Source organism: Oenanthe melanoleuca, chromosome 14, assembly GCF_029582105.1.
Source record: "Oenanthe melanoleuca isolate GR-GAL-2019-014 chromosome 14, OMel1.0, whole genome shotgun sequence".
NCBI lineage: Eukaryota > Metazoa > Chordata > Aves > Passeriformes > Muscicapidae > Oenanthe > Oenanthe melanoleuca.
In genome coordinates, this window is record NC_079348.1 from 654781 (window position 1) to 676206 (window position 21426).

At 44.7% G+C, this 21426-nt stretch overlaps 1 protein-coding gene across 1 annotated transcript in view; it reads left to right on the forward strand.

Annotated features, from left to right (window-relative positions):
• The first annotated feature begins 384 nt into the window (after window positions 1–384).
• BMERB1 (bMERB domain containing 1) overlaps window positions 385–21426 on the forward strand; it is a 34063-nt gene continuing 13021 nt past the window's right edge. The window contains exons 1-2 of the mRNA XM_056503164.1: window positions 385–798; window positions 15384–15507. Coding sequence (XP_056359139.1) covers window positions 693–798; window positions 15384–15507 — 230 coding nt within the window. The 5' untranslated portion in view covers window positions 385–692. The remainder of the gene's footprint in view (window positions 799–15383; window positions 15508–21426) is intronic.

Below are 21426 nucleotides of genomic sequence, written 5' to 3' on the forward strand. Positions count from 1 at the left end.
CAGCCACCTGCAAGGGCTGCTCCGTCCAGAAGAGGGAGGGAAAAGATCATTTATGCAGGAAAAAGAGTATTTACGTGTAGGGTCTCCGCGTCAGCTGGGGATAATTCCTGTCTCCTGGAGCTCTCCAGTAGCTCCTCCATACGTCTGACATTCTCAGAGACCTCCTCTCACTCTTCGGGACGCCTGAGCTGACTTTTCTTGTTGCTGTGATGAAAAATGGAAGAAAGGTCGTGCCCTGGCAGAGCGGATTTGTGAACGCTCGAGTGGCTTGGCCGTGCAAGGGGAGCTCAGCAGTGTTGGGCTGGGTTGGGCTGGGCTGCACAGGGCAGGGGTGGGCAGAGCAGAGCAGGGCTGCACAGAGCAGCGGTGCGCTGGGCAGGGCTGTACAGGGCCGGGCAGCGGCACAGCGGGAGCCGCGGGCGCGGAGCTCCGGGCATCGCCCCCGGGGCGGGCAGTGCCCACCGAGCGAAGGCAGGGCCGGGCGGGCGGGCCGTGTGTGCGAGGTGTGACACCGCTTTGTGCGAGGTGTGACACCGCTTTGTGTGCAGCGTGTGCGAGCTGTGACATCGCTTCGTGCGCGGCTCCCCCGCCCCAGCCCCGCACTGAGCATGTGCCGGAGCGCCCCCCGCCCGCGGGCCCCGCACCGAGCACCGAGCACCGAGCGCCGCCGCATGGGCTGAGCGAGCCCCGCCATGGAGCTCCGCAGGTCCATCTCGGCCAGCGCCGAGGCCGAGAGACCCATGCGGCGCTACGGGGCGGTGGAGGAGACCGAGTGGAAGGCGGGGGCGCTGGGCAGAAGTGAGTGGGGGCCGCGGGTGCGGGTCCGGCGGCGCTCACCGGGGAGCCCCGGCTGCGGCGGGGCCGGGTCCGGCTGGCGGGCGAGGCCGGCTCGGGCTGCTCGGGGAGCAGCGTTTGTGTGACCGGTTTGCCCTCTGAGGCCGCTGCTTTGCGAGGCGGCTGTGTCGGGGACGCGGAGCCGGTCTGTGCCGGGCGCAGGGCAGCTGAGCTGTGCGCCCCGGGCTCTCCATCCCCTCCATCCCCTCCGGGCTCTCCATCTCCTCCATCCCCTCCATCCCCTCCGGGCTCTCCATCTCCTCCATCCCCTCCGGGCTCTCCATCCCCTCCATCCCCTCCGGGCTCTCCATCCCCTCCGGGCTCTCCATCTCCTCCATCCCCTCCGGGCTCTCCATCCCCTCCATCCCCTCCGGGCTCTCCATCCCCTCCGGGCTCTCCATCTCCTCCATCCCCTCCATCCTTCCCGGGCGCTCCATCCTTTCCCTGCGGCACGGGCGGGCGCTCCGCAAATCCGAGCCATGAGCGGGTGGCCGAGGAAGGATCACTGGGACGTTTGCTGTCCCCCATTGTTTAATAGGTGGGATTTAATACAGAGATTTTCATAAATATTGTTAGTCTTTAACGCGTTTCACATTTGAGGACCGCTTTATTTGCTTGTTATCTCAGGCAGAGGGTGCAGCAATACAGCACTTGATTCATACCTTCGGTGGTTGCACTGTATTGATGACCTCAACAGATGTTCTGTGCTGGGAGGGCTTTCTTGAAATGGTCATTTTCCAGGAAGCAGCAATTGACATAACCTGTCCAAAGTGCCGATGGAAAGAGTAGTTAAAAAGATACATCACTGCCAATTCACGTTATCCTTGGGACCTCGTTGTCTCTAAGATACCAGCTATTACTCTTCTACTGGCAGAACTGTCTTCTGTACAAACCTAATTAGGCTGCAAGCCCCTTATAATCTTCCAGGTAACCACTGAGGCAATAGATCTTGAAAAGCTAGTCACAAAAGCTGTACTAGACAGTATCAAGAATAATATTTTCTAAGTTTCATCAGGTGCTTGATTTGGGCACAGGAATAGAAGCTTTGTGTGCTGTGTTGTGACACCTTCACCTTGGCTAGTTCTGGGGTGCTGATATCCTTGGTTCCCCACCCATCCTTTGATGTGCAGGGTGAAGTCTCACCTGGATGCCTTCACACATGGCATGGCTCTGCAGCACCTTGGTGGCAGATTTTATCCAGTGCTGTGTTTACTTTTCAGAAAGTGCTGTGTTCTGGAATGGTGCTTCACCTCCAGCTTCAGTTTTTCCTGGCTGTGTTATTGTCTACCATATGCTGATGACAGGGTGGAATTCTCCAAGTGATGCTTCAGTTGCAGTCTTGGTTTTGTTGCAGTGCCTGGCACAGATTCAGGGCTGAGAAACTTCACACTTTCTAAAATGGAATCAAAGACTGAAATCGCTGTTGACTGAGTTGGTTGAGTCAGACACATGCAGCAGTTTTGCAGGTTCCCTGGCACGATACAGAAATGCTTTTCTTGTTCTTGTAACTGTATCTGGTTTTGTTCCAGCACTCAGGAGCTGAGTGCAGAGCAGCACTTGTTATAATAATAATAATAATAATAATAATAATAATAATAATAATAATAATAATAAACTGGTATTCTGAGGTGCCAGGAAAGGTTCTGTCTTGCAAGCTTTTTACAAAAGCTGGTCTGTTTGGCAGACAGCAATGTGCAGGCTGAGAGGGAGATCTGATCTGCTCAAAAATACGTGTTCAGCACTGCACTGCCACCCAAATCACAGCTTGATACCCAGCACCAGCGTGGGCTCTTGGCAGGACTAGGACCCAGTGCCCAGGTGTGCACCCTGCTCTGCTCTGAGCTGGCCTTCTACACACCACTTTCTGTTTTATGATTTCTCTGTGTATAACAATTTAAATAGGAACAGGAATTAATCTAGAGATCATGATCTGCTCTTTGAAAAGCAGAAAATTATTATATTATATATTTGAATAATGGATTTATTTTGTTTGCTCTTAGGATTAGCTTTCTTTAAATACTGTGGAAAACACTATTTATAGTAACTGGCTTAGACGATTCCTGCATACCTTTCCTATTTAAATAGTAACACTGACTTCTGGTCACACTTTTGTATTGTTTTAAAATAACTTGATCTTATTATTTACTATAATGCTTCCTTACAGTCATCCTAAATTGCATGGTATGATGGCAGCAGTCACCAGACTGTCAGTGAAGGAGCTGAAAGACTGTCATCCCTTTTTACCCATGTTAACAATTAGCCTTTGGTATTTATGTACTGTTTAAATATGAAATGCTTCAAAAGCAGAAGTTCATTACTGCATATGAATTTTCCCTTTTTACTCTAAGGATATGTTGTATTAAATCAGGATGTCTTTGGGGACAGAACTTGTGTTGTACAGGATTGCCCAGCAGTGCTGCTCCCTGTCAGAGCCTGGGGATGTGAGCCTGATCTCAGGACAGTGTCCATCCTGTGTGTCCATCACAGGGACAAAAATACCAGGGAATTGCTGCCTGTAGAGCCCGTGATGTGAGTCTGGAATGTCCATCCTGTGTGTCCACCACAGGGACACGAATTCCCTGGAATTGCTCCCTGTCAGATCCCGTGATGTGAGTCTGGAATGTCCATCCCGTGTGTCCACCACAGGGACACGAATTCCCTGGAACTGCTCCCTGTCAGAGCTGGTGTGAGTCTGGAATGTCCATCCTGTGTGTCCACCACAGGGACACGAATTCCCTGGAATTGCTCCCTGTCAGAGCTGGTGTGAGTCTGGAATGTCCATCCCGTGTGTCCACCCCAGGGACACGAATTCCCTGGAACTGCTCCCTGTCAGATCCCGTGGTGTGAGGCTGGAATGTCCATCCCGTGTGTCCACCCCAGGGACACGAATTCCCTGGAACTGCTCCCTGTCAGAGCTGGTGTGAGTCTGGAATGTCCATCCCGTGTGTCCACCCCAGGGACACGAATTCCCTGGAATTGCTCCCTGTCAGATCCCGTGGTGTGAGTCTGGAATGTCCATCCCGTGTGTCCACCCCAGGCTCACGGCTGCCAGGGCAGTCGGGCGGTTTCCCCTCCCTGTCGAACGGAGCTCTGTAAATTCTCTCTCCGTGGTGCTGGAAGCCGCTGGGTGTTGGCTGAAGGGCAGAGTTCCATCCCAGCCATGCCATGTGCCTCATGCTGGCTCTGCCCTGCCTTTCAGCAGTGCCTTTTACCAGTGCCCTGCCTTTCAGCAGGTTACCCGTGGGGCTGAGCTGTCCCGGTCGCTGAGGGTCTGATCCCTGTGACCTGTGCCGGGATCTCCAGAGGCTGTGCAATGAAAGGTGGAGCGGATTGTTTAAAGGTTCTCTTTAGCAAGTCACTGAAGCCTTTCTCCTCACATACAGAAGGGAATTTCCAAGGACTAGAGAACACTGAAAATGGCGATTTACTATGTGCAGGGCAACCCATCTCTTGTAGTGTGTACCTAAAATGTGCTGTTTAAAAAGCCCCACCAGGTCATTGCTGCATCCCCTGTAGCTCATGCAGGGAGGCTGTAACTTGGGTTTTCATTTACTTCACAAAGAGCCCAGAGAATGATTGACAAAATGAGACTAATCTAGTTTATACTATTACACACATTGCCTCATTTTTCTAGTTCCCCCTCCCACAGCTGGTTGCTCCAGAGACAGAGAAAGAAGGAAAATATTTTAATGCCTCAGAGTGCATTCCTACTAAAATATTGGTCAGCAGTGGGGAGCTGTGGCTCTTAAAGCTGGTTCTTCATGTGGGTGTCTCAGGGCCACAGAACAGAAAAAAACCCACTGTCTCCCTGCCATATTTCACGAGTTTTGCCTTTCCTTCACTATTTTTTGTTGGAGTCAGTGACTGAATTCTTCAGGGAGAAATCAGAGTGCAGGGATTGAATTAAAGCCTGTGGATGGATTGAAGTATATTAAGCCACTACACATAAAGTAGAAATTCAAGTTTTAGTGTAAGTTTAAGTTTTAGGATGAGCTCTAGTGCTTTTGGTAAGTGAAAAGTTCAAATGCCAAAGTCAAACTGTGAGTTCCAGTGAAGGTTACAAACATGCTGCTGTTTTCAGCAGAGCCTCCAGAACTGTTGTAGACAGTGCTTAGACCTAATAGAGCTGTAGTAAGTAAAGTGTCATGTTTGGGAAACTTTGCTCATGAATTTTCTCATTTCCCTTAAACATATTTTACAGAAAAAACACAGAGATTTGGAAAGTAGGACACTTTGAACTACAGAAATTATCCTTGCTGTTGGTAGCCTGTGGGATTATGGACTCTGTAATTTTCTTTACTGTGTTTGATGACTGATGTCTCAGTTGCATGGCATGTTTTCATCAGAGAAAGCACTTGTGAGAATGTGTGTCTGCCTCAAGGGTGCATTATAAAACAGCAATAAAAGCTTACATTTGGGACTGGGCATGCACTACAAAGTGCTGTGTATGCTGGGTGAGGTTTCTAGAGTTTTCTTGCACTTACTGAGCACAAGAAAGTTTGGAACACAGCATCCTTTAATCCTTATTCCCAGAGGGCTTTTCTTCTGTAGCCAAATATATTCAATTTTCATAGAAATCTCACTTAGTAAAATAGACTCAGAGACAATAAATAATTCTAATTTATTTCCATGAAACATGTTCTGCTGTCTGCCTTCTTAAAAGGCACATTATAAATGGATTCAAAACTCAGAGATGAAAAATGTATGCTTGGAGGGCAAACTGTGAGAAATCAGGAGCACCCTTGGATAAATTATGTTAGTTGCCCTTCAGGATCAGCAATAAAACATGAATTATCAACATTTTGTCAGCTCACAAAGGGCAAAATATCTGAGAAAATAATTTTAACAGAGTTTGGCACTGAGTGAGGATGAATGATTTCCAGTGACACAAGCTGCTCATTGCAAAAGCAAGAATTCAAGAGGTAATTTGTTATTGTGAAAATATCAGCAGTATTTAAGGATCTTTTTATTGCCCTGAATCCTTCCACCACCCAAACCTTCACTGATTAGGGATTTTAGTATTTTTTTTTTTTTAAAAATACATTTGGGTTTTTTCATATACTGGTAAAATTAGAACAAAAGAGCTTGCTATAAAGTGATTTAACAGTTTTGTTCATCTTTTGTAGAAAACAACTTCAAACCCAGGAGAGGAATCAGCATCAGTTCTAGCACTTCTGTCCTTTCAGAGCAGGAGGCCAGAGTGAGTTTTGCAGTAGTGGTGATGGAGCCAAAAGAGCAGGACAGTGCCCTGACCTCCCTGGGAAAGATGGAGAAGCCTGGTGGGCACTTTCTTGGCTGCAAACACCAAACACAGCCCTGACTTCATTGCCATCAGTGGGAATTGCTGTGGGGGTCCAGGGGGTCCCTCTGGACCTTCTGTGGGTGTGAGAACCCCCCTGTCAGACCCCTGAGAGACCCCCAAATAGAGCCAGGGGGGTCCAAGAGCTAAATCCAGCTCCATAAAAACATCTGCCTTCTCTCAAAAAATAAATGCAAGCTTTAAGACAAACTAAAGTGTAAATTAAATAGTTAGCATGTAAAAAAAGCAATTTTTAAAATTGTTTATATTATCAACCACAAGGCCAAAATGGAAAAATTGGAGTGTAGTGTCTTTCTTCCTTCTTCTTCTTCTTCTTGTTCTCCATGTTAGTAAAAAATACTAAAAATCACAAATTAGTTAAAAACAAAACTAGACATAGTAATAAAATATTGTAGTGTTAAAAAGTTATTGTAAACATAAAATATGTAGTTTAAAGTATAAAAAATAAATCCTGCCTTCCGTGGGCAGGTGGTGACCAGACTGCTGCTCTCGAGCAAAAACACTTTGTAAATAACAAATAATAAACAAACCTTAAGCTCAAACAACTGTCTCCTGCAGTTCCTCTTCAGCAGCTTCAGAAATTCCCTGCCTCCTGAACCACCTTCCTATTCCATCTAAGCAGTCCCAAGCACTAAAAAACCCTCAAACAGTAACAAATTTCCTCACTGATCTCAGTGAGTAAAACTGGACCAGACTCTGCCTTCATCTCCTGCGCCCTGTTCCCCCTGATTCTCTCTGGGGAGCTCAGGGGAGGGTCTGGGGGCTGGCAGTCCGTGTCAGCTGCCCCATGGGTTGCTCTGTGTGCCCCCACTTGTCCCTGGGCTGCTCCTGTGGCCAGCAGGGATGGGAGTTGGCTCCTGGAGAGCATTTGCTCTGCAGGGCAGTGGCATTTCCATCTCCCCTCCCTGAGCAGTGAGTCATTGGGAAAGACATTGCAGCCCCTGAGGAGAGTGGCTGCTGCTCAAATTGTCCTTTCCCACCCAAGAGAAAGTCACAGAAATTCAGGGGTGCATTTGTGTCCCCACCTTCCTCATCCAGTCTGTCGTTTCTCCCCTGCCATGGGCACCATGCCTGGCAGGGATTGAGGCTCCTGCAGCTTGGCAGCTTCTCAAACACATTTTCCTTCAGGCTGAGAGCTGTCTGTGGCACAGACAGTGTGTGGGATGTGACAGTGAAGGGCAAGCCATGGTGTTGTGAAAGCCAGTAAAATCAGGATCCATTTGTCTCTGCCTTGGCAAGGGGTGAAACATCCTGAAATGATGAAATTTCTTTCCTGTATGCAAAGAGAAGATGACAGCCAGCTATTGATTTGTCTCAGATACAGATAAGACTCTGCTTGAATTGCCTTCATTTCCTCACCTCTGAGACCTCAGGCAGCTCAAACTTGTAGCTGCCCAGTGCCAGCTGTGAGAAAGAAAATATTAGTGTATTTAAGGAAAAGTGAATCAAAAGTCAGTGTGCAAAAGCAATTTACTTGGTGAAAAGAGCTTGCTAAAGAATGACTCCACAGCCACAGGTGAAAAGCAAGTACAAAACATTTTTTTTGCCAGCTGTCATCATTTGTGTGAGTTGAAGAGCCCTGTGCTGTTCCACCTCAGAATTCACTGAGAAGGAGCCAGATGGTTTTGGCTCTTCTGGCTCTGGCTGTTTGATCTTTAGGAAGGACACAGCTCTTGCCTGTGGCTCCCTGCAGATGCTGTGCTCACACAGAAATCCCAGGGTGATTCTGCTGCCTGACCTCCCACTCTGCTGGCAGGCTGCACACATTGTGAGCCCATGGCCTTTGGAGCAGCAGCATCCATCCCCATTCTCATCAAATGAGAAACATCTTTTTTTTTTTTTTGGCTTCTGAGGATCATTTTCTCAATATTTATTTACTTGCTGGAGTGGGAGCCTGTTATGGGAACCAGTTTCTTTACTGTCTGAAGCAGCTCTCTGTACCAGAATCAGTTCTGGTCTTTACTGGACTGGACTCACATGTCTATAATAATTACCCAGTGGTTTTAAGGTTACCTAAAATCAGCTGCCAGCTGCAGGTAAGATGTTTAGATCACTGTTAGAAAACTGTTATTACAGAATCACATCACAGAGGGGGGAGAGGCAGAGAAACAAGCTGCCTGGTATGTTGTCATGATGTGAAATCTTGAAATGCCAGTGGCCATTTTACTGTTATTTCACTTGCTGCACTTTATTATTGTATACTTATTCCTAAAGAGGTTTTACAAAACCCTTGGAGAGTGAATATTTTCTGGACTTTGTGTTTTGGAGTTAAAAATAAAAAAATGAAGATAGAAAAAAATCTTTAAAAATACCAAACTAACTAAGTTTTAAATCTCTGAATGGTAGCTGCAGCTGGCACTGTTACAGCATTTGAAACATAAATGCTGAAGATTTTTGTGAGTATTACAGGATCAGAATCTGACTGTGGTGAGGAATAAAATGGAAATCCACAGGCTGTTTCCTATGACCACTGAGCAAAAGGACAGAAGTAAATGAACAAGTAATGTGTGTTTCTAACACTGCTTTTTGAACCTCCATTACATGAAATGAGGTGATGGAGCAGGAATTGCTTTCCTGCAGGGGCTGGAGCTGCTCCTGCTGCAGGAGGGATGTGCAGGGTTTCAGTGGGAGCTGCTCCAGGTCCTGTTTGCACAGGAACAAACCCTCCCAGAGCCCTGCTGGTTCCTGGCAGCTTTCCTGAGCCAGGCTGAACCAGCTCCTCACAGATCAGCTCCAACCCAGAGCTGAACAAAACTGGCAGCCAGGGCTGCTGGGGCGACCTTCAAAGGCAATTTCCCCATTTTTTGTGTCCTGCTTTGGATCCATTTTTTCATGGAAAGAGCTGTCAGATCACATCCACTGTGCAGCTTCCCCACCAGGCTGCACAGCTGCAAGTTCTCCTCGTTCTCTGAAGGACAAGCTGCTCTTTAAAATGTACAAAATTGTATTTTCAGTTCGTAGCATCATGGCAAAAGGTGCAAGGAGTATGGAAATCCAGTATCAACTGCACTGTCAGCACTATGCTTTATTTAAATGTCAAGCAGATTTTCATTTCACACAGGTTTGTTTTGAAAAATAAAATGTTATTTTGAGCACTTGGTCTGTCCTGCACACCCTCACCTGTGTGAAGGCATTAATAGCAGATACCAAGAGCTGGTGCTTTGGGACTTGCAACTCCTTTTTCATTGTCTTTAATTAACTGGAGAGCTGCTAGGAAAGCTAGTGCTGTTCAAATCAGACCTCTAGCAAAGGCAGCTAATGCAGATTGATTCCTGGATGTTGTCTTCTCTGCCTCTGGGGCACTGGAGGTCACTGAGCCAGCACAAATCACTGATGCTTGTGAGGAGCACTGAGCTACCTGGCAGCCACTGGCCAGGGTGGTCCTTTGATTTCTTTGTTGATAAAGTGAAAAAAGTGTTCCAGAGGGATGTAACAGTGGTACTGGGACAATCACCTGGGGAGGAGGGGAATATTGAGCTCTGTTTCAAGGTTTGGATGTGATGGAACTGTTTCCCTGTTCTCCCTGAGCAGGTGGGTGCCAGCTCTGGCTCCAGCAGCATTCCCACTGTGTTCAGTCTCATCTCTGATATACAGTGGGCTAGAATGAATGGCTGAGCTTAATCCAGCCCTCCCCTCACCCTCCTGTCTCCACTGCAGCTCTCTGCCTCATCCCCCTGTTCACTCAAAGTACAACACAGCTGTGACTCAGGGCACAGCTCTCTGCTCAGGGTTTGTGGGATCTGGGCTGGGCAGACACACCTAATGCACAAAAACACTCTCACAAAAACACCTGTGTGCTCCAGGTCGTGTCTGCTCAGCAGAGATGTCCTGAAATTTCAGGATAATTCCCTCTCAGAAACAAACAGCCTGTGCAGGAGCCCTTCCAATATCAGTCTTAGCCAGGCAAAGCATTTTTTCAAGCAGTTTCCTGGGTTTTTTCCCTTGTTTTTTTTTTTTGTTTTTCCCCCCCTTCCTGTTTTTACTTTGTTGCAGTCATTTCATAGTAGCTGATGTAGTAGCTGCAGAGAAATTTTATGGAGTTTGCCTTTTCTGTAGAATTGTCTGGATATAAAATATCTTTATAAGAATACCCTTGTCGTGGAGAAAATCATAGCACTTAATGTTATTGTTTTGAAATTATGTGGTTAGCCACAAGAGAGTTAATCTGATGTCACTATTTTCATGCTGGAAAGGTGTTACATCATTGTGTTGCAAGCAATGAAAAACATTTTTTTTTTTTTTTTTTTTTTTTTCTCCTGTGAGTCCTCCACACACACAGGTATTTACAGCAAAACAAATTTTGTCCTTGAGGCATGTTGGCATTCACTCTGCACGAGGGAGAGGGACATTTAGAGATCCCGGTCGAGCCCCCAAATTGTAAGGAAAATTAATCCGCAAACACCAGAGGTTTATGTCCAAAAAGGAGACAGAGGAGTCCCTTTTGCTTTATTCGGATAGAGGCAGAGGCCATGGGGGATTCCCCTGGGATCTCTCAAATTTTTTGGAGGCCGCAGCCTCCTTTTATCCTAATGTCCCGGCCGCTTTTCCCTCTCTCTTTCCCCATTGCTGAGGTACTTGAGAGGCACAGACTTCCCAAACACCTGACACCTGACATTCCCCTCTAATGTATAACCCTTCCTTTTAATTTTTAATCCTTACAGAATTCATAGTTTCCCCCCCTGTTGCTTCTTTCATCTTCTGTTACCCAATTTCATTTACCAGCAAACATACAGTTTGTTTGTAAAGGCAAATCTCTTTTTCCATTCATCAATCAGTGTAATCCCTCCCATTGTTTCTTTTATCTCTAACTTTATCTACCAACAGATCTACAATTTATTTGTAAGGACAAATGTGACATTCCTCTCATCAGTAATCTGTGTGTTTATGAGGTGGTCATGCACTGCCCTTTGCAGTGCAGTAAGATGTACAAGGAGCAGGAAACAGGATCCCATCTCGTGGAATATCCTTTTAATAATTTTCCCATGTTTCCTCTCTCTGGAGTGGTAGAAAGACAAAATATCCAAGCTAGGAACCATTTTCTGTTCTGCTGAACAAATGATCAGGATTCTCAGCAGTTCCTAGGTCCTGGAATGTCCTCCCCCAAAAGCAGGGGGGGAGGTTTTTGTGTGTCCAGGGAGACTGGAGAGCAATGACATTTTTGGGGGCTAAGCCAGGGCACTGTCAGATGCTGGTTTGGATAAATGGGTGTTTGCTGGTGAGTCACATAAGGAAACAGGCAGCATGGGAGATGCTGTTATGAGATGTGTGTCCTTCTAAATGAATCAATATTGCAAACAAACTGAAAAATGAGCAAACAGATGCAAATGCAATAGCATGAACTGTTTATAGCAGTACTTGGACGTTGTTTTATTCCCCAGTCTGCACCAACACAAATTAGGTCAAAGATAATCAATTCAGATAGAGGTTTGTGAAAATGAGATTCATCACTAAAGGCTTGCTTAATCCAGAAGGTAATTAACTTTGCATAATGAGTTCTGAGGAAATAATTAAATGGATCTTATATTTTCCTTTTTTATAAATTTCCCATTAAAGATAAGAATTAGTGCACAGAGCTTAAAACTGCAAACAAAAGTAAATTCATTATTTAATCCTGTAGAATTTACTGTGTGAACAGTGGTCTGAGACAGGTTATGGTGAGTGTGTTGTGTCTGTTCATTCTATCTGATAACACTTCCTGAATAGAGCCAATATTATCTTCATTGCTGGCTGCAAGTTTTCATATAGCAACAGGGGAGATAAACACCTAATGAAATAGAAAAATCTCATTGCAAAGCCAGAGAATCAAATAGGAAATATTACCTGAGGGGGAAAGAGGAGGGAAAAAGGAAGCAATTTAGCTTAATTCATTTTAAAAACCCAACAGATTTCATGCTGGTGGCATCCCAATATTTCACTAAAGACAGATTTGTTTCTAGCTGTTCCTAGGCTTATATTTAAGTCATAAACAGGGAATTTCAACTTAGGAAACACAGGATTCCGATCTGTTGGAGTTGTGGTGGCTAATTCTTGGTGGAGTGTATGTTCAGCAAAATCCTGATCTCACAGTTTGTAACGTGGAAATGCACTGAGATGAAGTTCTTGGCTCAGATGAAAAAAAAAAATCCTTTTTCTAACACCTGCCTTGTTAGAAAGGTGACTTCTCATATAGGAGACCTCCAGCTTTGCACAAAGTATTTGTATTGATTTTTTCAAAGCAGAGTGAGTTCATTTGTGAGGTGTGAGGTCACACTTTGCCTTGGCACTGAGGATTTCCCTGGGCAGCATTTCACACATTCCAGGCTGGGTCTGTGATTAGGGAAATCTTCTCCAAGTCTGTGATGTGTGGTACATGAAACAGAATAATGAGGAATCAGCTGATCTGTCTCACCTGCAGAGATTCAGTTATTTGTTTGTTTGTGAGCAGAGAGAAGAGAGAGAACCCAGAAGAGCAGGATATTAGGGGAAATTTCTGGTTTCAGTCCTGCTGGGGTAATAGGGCACCCTTCCTTCCATCTGTTGGGCTGGCAGAGAATCCCTGGTGGAGCACAGTGCAGCTCCTGGAAAAATGGGGAAATGCCACCCTATTATTTCAGTTACAGCAAGAGAAATGAGGTTGCTTAGTTCCAGACTGACATGCAATGAGCTCTGGGGGAAATTGTTTCACACCTCACCTGGAGTCACCAGCCCAGTGTGTGACAAACCTGTTGTCAGAGCACCTGGCAACAAGGAGTGTGCTACTGGCACCCAAACTGGAGTTTATTTAAAATCAGGAATAGCAGGAGGAAGTCTGGAAAACGTTCTTGCACTTTGTGAAGTCTGTCATAATTCTCTGCAGAGCTAATTATGTGGGTAGCTTTCCTTTAAATCCCACTCAGACCCACCCCATCCTTCTGCATGCACAGCAGAAATGGTTGGGTGAGACTCCAGGGGCTGCTTTGCAAATGTTGTAACTGTCCTGGAGAGTTTGTGGCTCAGTTCAGTCACTGGAAGCAAATTAAAACTGAGTGAGCAGATCCTTTTTGCAGTCTGCCAGGATTTCTGAGTAAAGACACACTGTGCTGCTTGGGGTTTGCGTGGTAGGAGCTGCTGTGACCTCATCACAAAAAATGTTAAATGAAAAAAAAATGTTAAATCTGCCAAACTTAGAATCAGCTGATACTGAAACAGAGGGTTTGGTTTCAGCTAAGTGGAGAATTGTGTGTTAATCCATGAATAATGTGTCTGGGGATTTTTAATTCGATAGGATTTGAGTTAGAAAGGTTTTTATAAAGAGGTATTAATTCCAGCTGCCTTTGCTGTTTTCATGGTTGTGCTTTCCTCATTTTTATGGATTTGCCCTCTAACCAGCTGAAGAGATGTGTGCAACCTTGTTATCACCCAGTAAATGAAATGTGGCTGGGGCAAGCACATTGCCCAGACAGAGTTTTGGGATCGACTTCGAGGTTGAGCCCAGTAATTGGAGTGTCAGAGCCCCTGAGGGTTTTCAGTGTCCAACCTGTAAGTGTCATTAGGTAATTCATCTCAATCCTTCTGCATATCCTGAATTCATTTACATCAGGAGCACTTCCTGCAGATTTCTATCACACTAATAAAATCTGTGTTTGTGACAATATTATGGCATAATCAAATCACACCTGGGGCTTTTATTCATTGTTTATGTGAAGATTTTCATAGCAAGCTGCTTTTATCTTATCTTTTCAAAGAAACTTTTGTTCAGTATTAAGTTCTGACTTGGTCATTTATTGCTGTAAGTAGTGAAATCCTGTTCTGTAAATATGGTTTTGTATTAGCTCTTAAATTGCTGCAAGAAAGGGGAAAAGTCCTCCCAGCATATCCAGAGTTTTGTGAGTCACAAATCAAAGACATAAAACAGAGAAAGCCAGGAGAACTCCCAATAGTAGAAAACACTGCCTTGAAAATCTGATACTGCTACAAACCAGCCCCAAATCCAGCAGGGATTGACAGCTCCATCTGATTCTAGTTACAGATAATTAAACAGCTTTATTATATAATATCAGTGCCTTAGATCCAGAGGGAGGAACACAAAGCAGAGGTGAGCTGGGGGTGGAATTGTTGGCTGGATGGTCACTGGACAATTTACTATTTTCTGTTCTTCAAGTTTGTAGTTTATTATAAAGGCATAAGTGTAAAAAAAGTGTAAAGCATAAAAAGTAAAAATGTAAAAAATAAAAGCAAAGGGTAAAAAACAAAAGTTGTTTTTTTTTTTTTTAATGTTCCCCAATTTCTTCATTAAGAAATGAAGTCAAAACTTGCAGATAATTCTAGCAGGATAACTTTAAAAAATGCTTTATCTTTATTTAAGTAAAAGGGAAATGTATTTTGCTCAAATAGTATAGAATGTTTTTCCTTTGCTTCCATTTTGAGAGAACTGTGAACTAAGCCCATGCAGAGGTTGTTTGCTGAGATTTTGTAGCTTCATTCCTGCTCCAAGTTTTGTCAGAAATTCTCCTCAGCTGTGCTTAGTCTGCCACAAGGGACTTCAGAATTTGTCTCCTCTTAATTAATTGAACAGCTTATTTTCTGATACTTTTTGGCTGCTGCTTTCTGCATAAATATGCTGAGTACATTTTGGCCTCTCTATTTCCCCCTTTTCAAATCAACACAGCTGAAACAGGCCTTCTTTCAGGGATGCCTCTCCCCAAACATGCAGCCAACCTGTTTTCAGTGTCTAAACTCGTGTTTAAGGAGGCCAAGTATGATGAGCCCTTGGGATGGGGTTTTCTAGTGGCCAAGCAGTTCTTTGTCCAAACCCTTCCTGTATAAATTGGGGCACAGTCCATAGCCCTGATTCCCTCTGGGTTCCAGAGGTAAAACATCAATTGTGGAGACATCATCCCAGAATCACCCTGGCCTTGGCAGCTGCCAGGTCATTGCTGCAAAGTGGTTTTGGTGCCCTTGTGGGAGACTCAGCCCCTTGCAGGGGAGTCCTGCATCAGTCCTGGTCACATCCTTGCTCCTCTCGGTGGAATGGTTGAGCCTGACTGACAAAATTATTGTCACTGTGGTTTAGGGAGCATTTCACTTCCAAACAGCTGCATTGCAATAAGCAGAGCACAGAGAAACCAGCACAGTGCTCAGCCAGAGTGTTTGTTACTGCCTGAATTAATTCCTCCATGGTTAGGTGGCTCTGTGATTTAATTTACATTCCTGAAAAACACCATTATACAGTCTGACTGGCTTGATGCACTTTCTCTGCTTCCACACACAGAGCAGCTTGACATCATTTCCATGGCTGAGACAACGATGATGCCTGAGGAGATCGAGCTGGAGATGGCAAAGATCCAGAGGCTGCGGGAGGTCCTGGTCAGGAGAGAGTCAGAGCTCAGGTTCATGTGAGTACAACCTCCTGTGCAAAACTCTTCAAATGGGGAAGAATGGCATTTAGAATTTTATCTGCTTGGCATTTTAAAAGGGAGAGTGATGAAGAGCATCCCAGTTAGGTGAGCACTTACAAAATGCTGTTGGGAAATGATTTCTGTAGTTGCAAAGGAAATTACCTTTTTTTTTATTCAGCACCTTTTTTTTATTCAGCACCTTTTTTTTATTCAGCACGATTTGCAGAATACATTAAATGGATTTCTTACTTACAAAAGAAAACTTTAGCAAAGTACCTGTCCATGGAGCATCTTTTCCTACCTGACTTCAGCCCTTTGTGGCAAGGATATTTGTCTGAGCAAAATATCAACAGGCAGGGGATTTGAAGGTTCCACAGTCCAACCTGATTCAGGCTTTATCCCTGCTTCATTAGTGGTCTCAGACAGCTCATGCCACAGGAGAGCTCACTGTGCTCTGCACTAATAGCAGCCAAGGTCTGACATTTGTTAAATGGAAGCCATTAAGTTATGAACACAGAACACCTTCTGGTATATCAAATTAAATTGCAATACTCCCAAGAGGGATTTCCAGACTTGCCAAAAAGGTCAGGCATAGGAGTCTCATGAAAGCTTCATGAACATAAATCCAATTTTGATGGTGAAGGCAAAAGGGTTAATATTCCTAAATCATCAAATTTAGGAGATCAGAATTTATTAATAAGAAGTGTATTATTTTGAGGTGTCCTCAGTCTGTGAGTATCTGAGGTCAGAAACAAATGCCTTTGCTGACAGGCCAAGAACATCAGTAGCTCTAAAAGCTGCAGAGCTCAGACCCTTGGCATTACTGAAGCTTCAGCAGGTTTTTTTTTCAGAAAGCTCTTTGTCTTTCCGCTGTTGAAGTGCAGGGGCTCTGAGCCTGCACTGGAGGGTGGTTGCAGAGCCCTGACTTGCACTCAGCCTCTGCCCTGCACTCAGCACTGACGTGTCCTGGGCACCACCCAGCAGAGCTCTGACCTCTGCAATGGGGGCTGCACGGTGGCACTCACCCTTGGCAATGCCACAGTGCTCAAGTCTACAGGAAAGGTTTTGTCACTCCTGGTGGCCAAGTGACTGCTTGGTTATTGGTTTGTACTTAAATTTAATCTGGAAAAACCCTCTTCATTAAACCCTTCTCTTGACATTTTCTACATCAAACAAAGCAATGAAATAAAGAGCCCCAGTGAATGGGGAGGAGCAGGTTGCTGTGGCACCCAGGTAAGACAGCAGCACCTGCTCTTCTCTGCCTCTTGTGCTGGATAATTCACACTGACAGAAGGGCTTGGCCACATTTGTCTGCAGCAACAAACATCTTTCATTGATAAATTTATTTAAATGACCTGTGCTGAGATTACCACACATGGTTACATCAGGGATCCAAGTTTTGTATCTGTTCCACTGAGCAAATTACATAAACTCATATTGTGGAAGACTTTATATGGAGCCATATTTTATTTATTTTTCATTTGGTTTCTGAAGTCATGAATTGCCAATATCCAAAGACCAGAAGTCTGTATGCAGGTCATGAATTTTAGTAACTGATTTCTTCTGGCAGGACTGGATTCCCCTGGGAATGACCTTTAAGCTGAGTCTCCTCAGCCAGGCTTAGGCAGGCTCAGCTCTGAGCTCTGCTAACAAGAGCTCTGCAGAGTCCAGAGCAGCTCTAATGAGAGCCAGGCTCTCCAGCTCCTGCAGCTGCTTTGGCTTTCCTTTGATCACAGCAAAAGGATAAAACACACACATGGTATTAGAGAAACTGTGTGCTCTCTTTGTATTCTCCTCTGTGCCTTCCATGCTGTTAGCAACAGAATAGAAATTCTCTTGGGTTAAACTGGGTTTTTTATAGTTCCTGTGAAAGCATGAACATGATGAAATGATTCTGTATCCCTTGCACATCCAGCCACAGTTCACATTTCCAGCTGCATTTTTTAAAGTAATGGTTCATTCCTCTCCCTGACTTCTGTCTGACTGATCTTTTAATTCACATATAACTGGATCCTAAAGCAGGACAAGCACACCAGAGCTCTGGAGCTGTGCTCAGAGTGTCCCAGCCCCAGGGTGGCTGTGGCTCCCTCCTGTCACAGTCACACACCAGTGGGTGCCACAGCTCTTCCCTGCACTTAAAAATACTCACACTCAAGAATTAGAAAACAAAACATTGCAAGCTGTACCTGCTGCTGATGGAAACCACAGCAAACTCCTCCTGTCATTTTCATCCATGGCAGGAATAGCTCTAAGGCTGCTAATTGAATTTACTCTTTTCCTTGAGGAAGATGCAAATGTGGCAGCCATGCAATAAGGACATCAGGCATTTATCAGCTAAAAAACCCAACAAACCCAGCTGAAAAAGAGCCCTGGCAAGGTCTGGGTGTTCAGTGGACATGGAGTTGGTTTGCATTTCTCACACCAAGGCAAAGCTGTGCTGTTGATGTATGAGGTCCCCAGCAAGGCAAAGCTGTTCCTGGCAGTTCCTGTGGTTTTGTCTCTTCAAACAACCCAAACTCTGCAGGGGAGTCCTTGGCATGACCCAGAGCCACAGAACACTCTGGAAGGGACTGCTGGACACGTACCAGCACCCATCAAAATGAATTTAAAATTCAGAAGATCCTTAAGATCAGGTTGCAGTTTCAGTGCTCTGTCCCACAGTGATGCTGTCCCCATGAGCAGCACAGGCTGTTCTCAGTGACAGACCAAGGATTCACTGACACTGCATTGATATTTCTGTACTCTGCCTATCACTGTATTAAAAAAACCTCCCTAAAACAGAGAAAAAACCATCCGTGTTTTACCCTCTTTAAAAATGAAACAGCAAAAATTGTTAAGTGAAGACCATAAATATCTGTGCAGTTTCAATACATGTAATTTTTCACTCTTCTTACTACTTTGTACACTCTTTTTCCTCTGCCTTGCAGATAGAAGTAGAAATTCCTTACTGGTGCACAAAACATAATGTAAGATATCATTTCAGTCATTAAAAACTAAAGCAGTAAAAGATGCATTTAAACACTGTGGCTTTCTGGAACTCTGAAGTGAAGCAAAACTGCACACTGCAGAAACTCCAGCTGACATCTCTGATGTTCAAATTTGTAATAATTTGAATTGCAAAATGTGGCTTTTTTAATCTGCTGCATGAAACTCAATAAAATTAGATGTGTGACAGCTTATTCTTAGCCTGTCCCCTGAAACATTTTGATTTGCAAAGCAAGGAAAGCAGATGAACTGTTTTATCTATTTGCTCTATACTACAGTGAATATGTCATCCTGTAGTGTATACTCTATAGGAGGCCAGTTTTCTGATAATTCTTGTTTTTATTTTTATCTAAACAAAGAAATCAAAGTGAGCTGAAGCAATGGACTAACAGGTCAGGATGTTTCCCAAACCATTGTGCCAATTGCAAGTTTGTAAATGTGTCCTTTGCTTTACTCCTTATCTTTGTTTCCTCCTTAAAAATAATAATAAAAAAAAAAAAAAAAAAAAAAAAAAGGAGTGCAGCTGAAAGCAGCTCTTCATACCCAGGAAATCCACATCACTCCCAGCTGAACACCTGCTTGCTGTGAGGAATTACCTGAAGTTTATAAGGAGACAGTTTTCAGATTATAAAATCAAGCCTTCCTCAATTAGGTAATTCCCCAATTTATATTGCACAATTGTATTTTGGCTCAGGCAACCTGGGTCTCAGCACAGCAGATGCATTTGGTCTGTAATTCCATTATCAATCCTATTTTTGTCTCTTGCTGAGTGCCCAGGGTGGACTCCTCAGGATATGTCCAGGTCATCTGGAAATTGTGGCTGTTTGTGGCATCTCCTTCAGTGATGCTGGTACTATGAAATTTCATAAAATTATGCCAGCAGCTGTTGTGGCCATCTCCAGACAGCCCAAGAAATGAAAATATAGCTTGAAGCCATCCTTTGCTATCTCCAGCTCTTCTTGGTTTGTTTTTAGCATAGCTGAGAGCCCAGCAGATACTGATATGAAGGAGACAATATGTACAGAAAATCCATTTATAGCCAGCCAGCATTCCCCTCCTTCACTTCTTGGGCTTCTCCCAGCTCCTTTCTTAAAATACTCTGTATAAAAAGAGTTCTGGGTCAAACTGTGAATGTTCAATCTGTCTGTGCTCTTGAGGAAAGCAAACACACCAGAACATGCTCACTCTCTTCCTTTCTAATTCTTCTGACCCACTTCCTTTTTTATTCCTTTCCTGGTGAGATAACAGACCCAAGAGCTGAGGGAGCTGCTTGGGCAGCATCCTGTTTGTCACACATTTAGTGCTTGGGAATCTGCAGTGTTGTGAAAATGGGTGATGCATGTGCTAGCTGAGTTCAGCTGGCAGGGAGAGGCAGCAAACCCTCAGGGTGGTACAGAGCAGATCAAAACTGCACTTCAAATCACCTGGAGAGCAAAATCAATGCATTTAAAGTGCATTAGCATGATGGGGGCCAGTAAATATTGTGAGCAAAGGTGGGATGATCTCAGCACCAGTCACTGCCTGTGGGAGTTCTCACAGACATGGAACAGCCTGTGGGAAACCTGCCAGTGCCTGACTGCTGCCTTCCCAGATGGATTGGGTGACCTTCAGCTAAAAGTTGCTTCCACCTGTGCCAGCTGCCTTGGGATGGTTATTTCTGCCCTGCAGGTGATGCTCAATGGCAGATTTTCAATGCATAGGGAATAGAAGAAATTAAACATGAAACCCTATCAGGCTGCTTTAGGCAATCACTGAGAACATTTTACTCATCAAACTGTAGTTTTCTCTGTAAGGATGCTATAAATGCAGTGTGTATTTGCTTAATGTCTGTGTGGTTTTTGCATCACTGAACTCACACTGTGAAGAGCCAAATTCACCCCCACACTGACTCAGAGCTGGAATTGGTCACTGTCTTTGCACACATTACTAACACACTCCCTCTTCTCAGAGTGCTCATAACATCCACACCATCCCAATTCTCTGCTGTCTGCATGTTTTTACACAAATTAACTTAGTTTTTGCCACATGGAGAAATACTCCCCTCTACAGTGGGGCAGTTCCAGGAAAACTCTTATTGTTATTTTTGATTCACAGTAAAACTTTGTAACTGGCAGAGGAGATGGCCAAGCTTGAGAGAATTCAGCAATGTCAGTGAAAATGAAAAACAGACAGTGGTCTGAATTTATGTGAAATATATATAAAATAAATGTGACCCTTCTGGGACTGAGAATTTCAAATGCCATCCTCAGTTCTCTGGAACAATGGCTGAATCACCTTCCTGTGCAGGCTGTGCTTCAGTAGCTCCTGTGCCCTGTTCCTCCAGCAGAGAGCACTTTGAACAAGAAAAGTCAGACAAATTCTGACTTTAATGGTGCAAGCTGACAGCAGGAGCTGTGATTGGTGAGCTGGGTGACAGTGTGACAAACACCAGCATGGCTCAAACCACTGTTCTCAGTTCATTCAGGGCTGCCTGACCCCACTGACCACAGTTAGGAGGTTTAACCAGGCCAAGCTGACAGGGACAAAAGGAGCCAAATACAGGAGGGGAGCACCAGGTGCAGGTTGGTCTCTGTGGGAGCCCAGAGGGTTCCTCTGGCTTCCCTGGGAGGTTTGAGACCCCCCAAAGACCCTCGAATGAGACCCAGGTGTCTCAGGGCTGGATTTAGCTCCTTGGAACAATCTACCAACATTGAGAGAAGAAATGCAAGCTGCAAAAATAAATAGAGTGTAAATGAGACTGTTAGAATGTAGATAAATAGACTTTTGGGAGTGTTTGTGATAAGGGGCACGTGGCCAAGATGGAGAATTTGGGGTGTGGATACCTCTTCCTCCTTCTTCTCCGTGCCATCCATGCTGGGTGACACGCTGGCACTTTCAGATTGGATGGGGACAGAGCTGGACAGTTTAACAGAGTTGTATTGGATTGGAAAA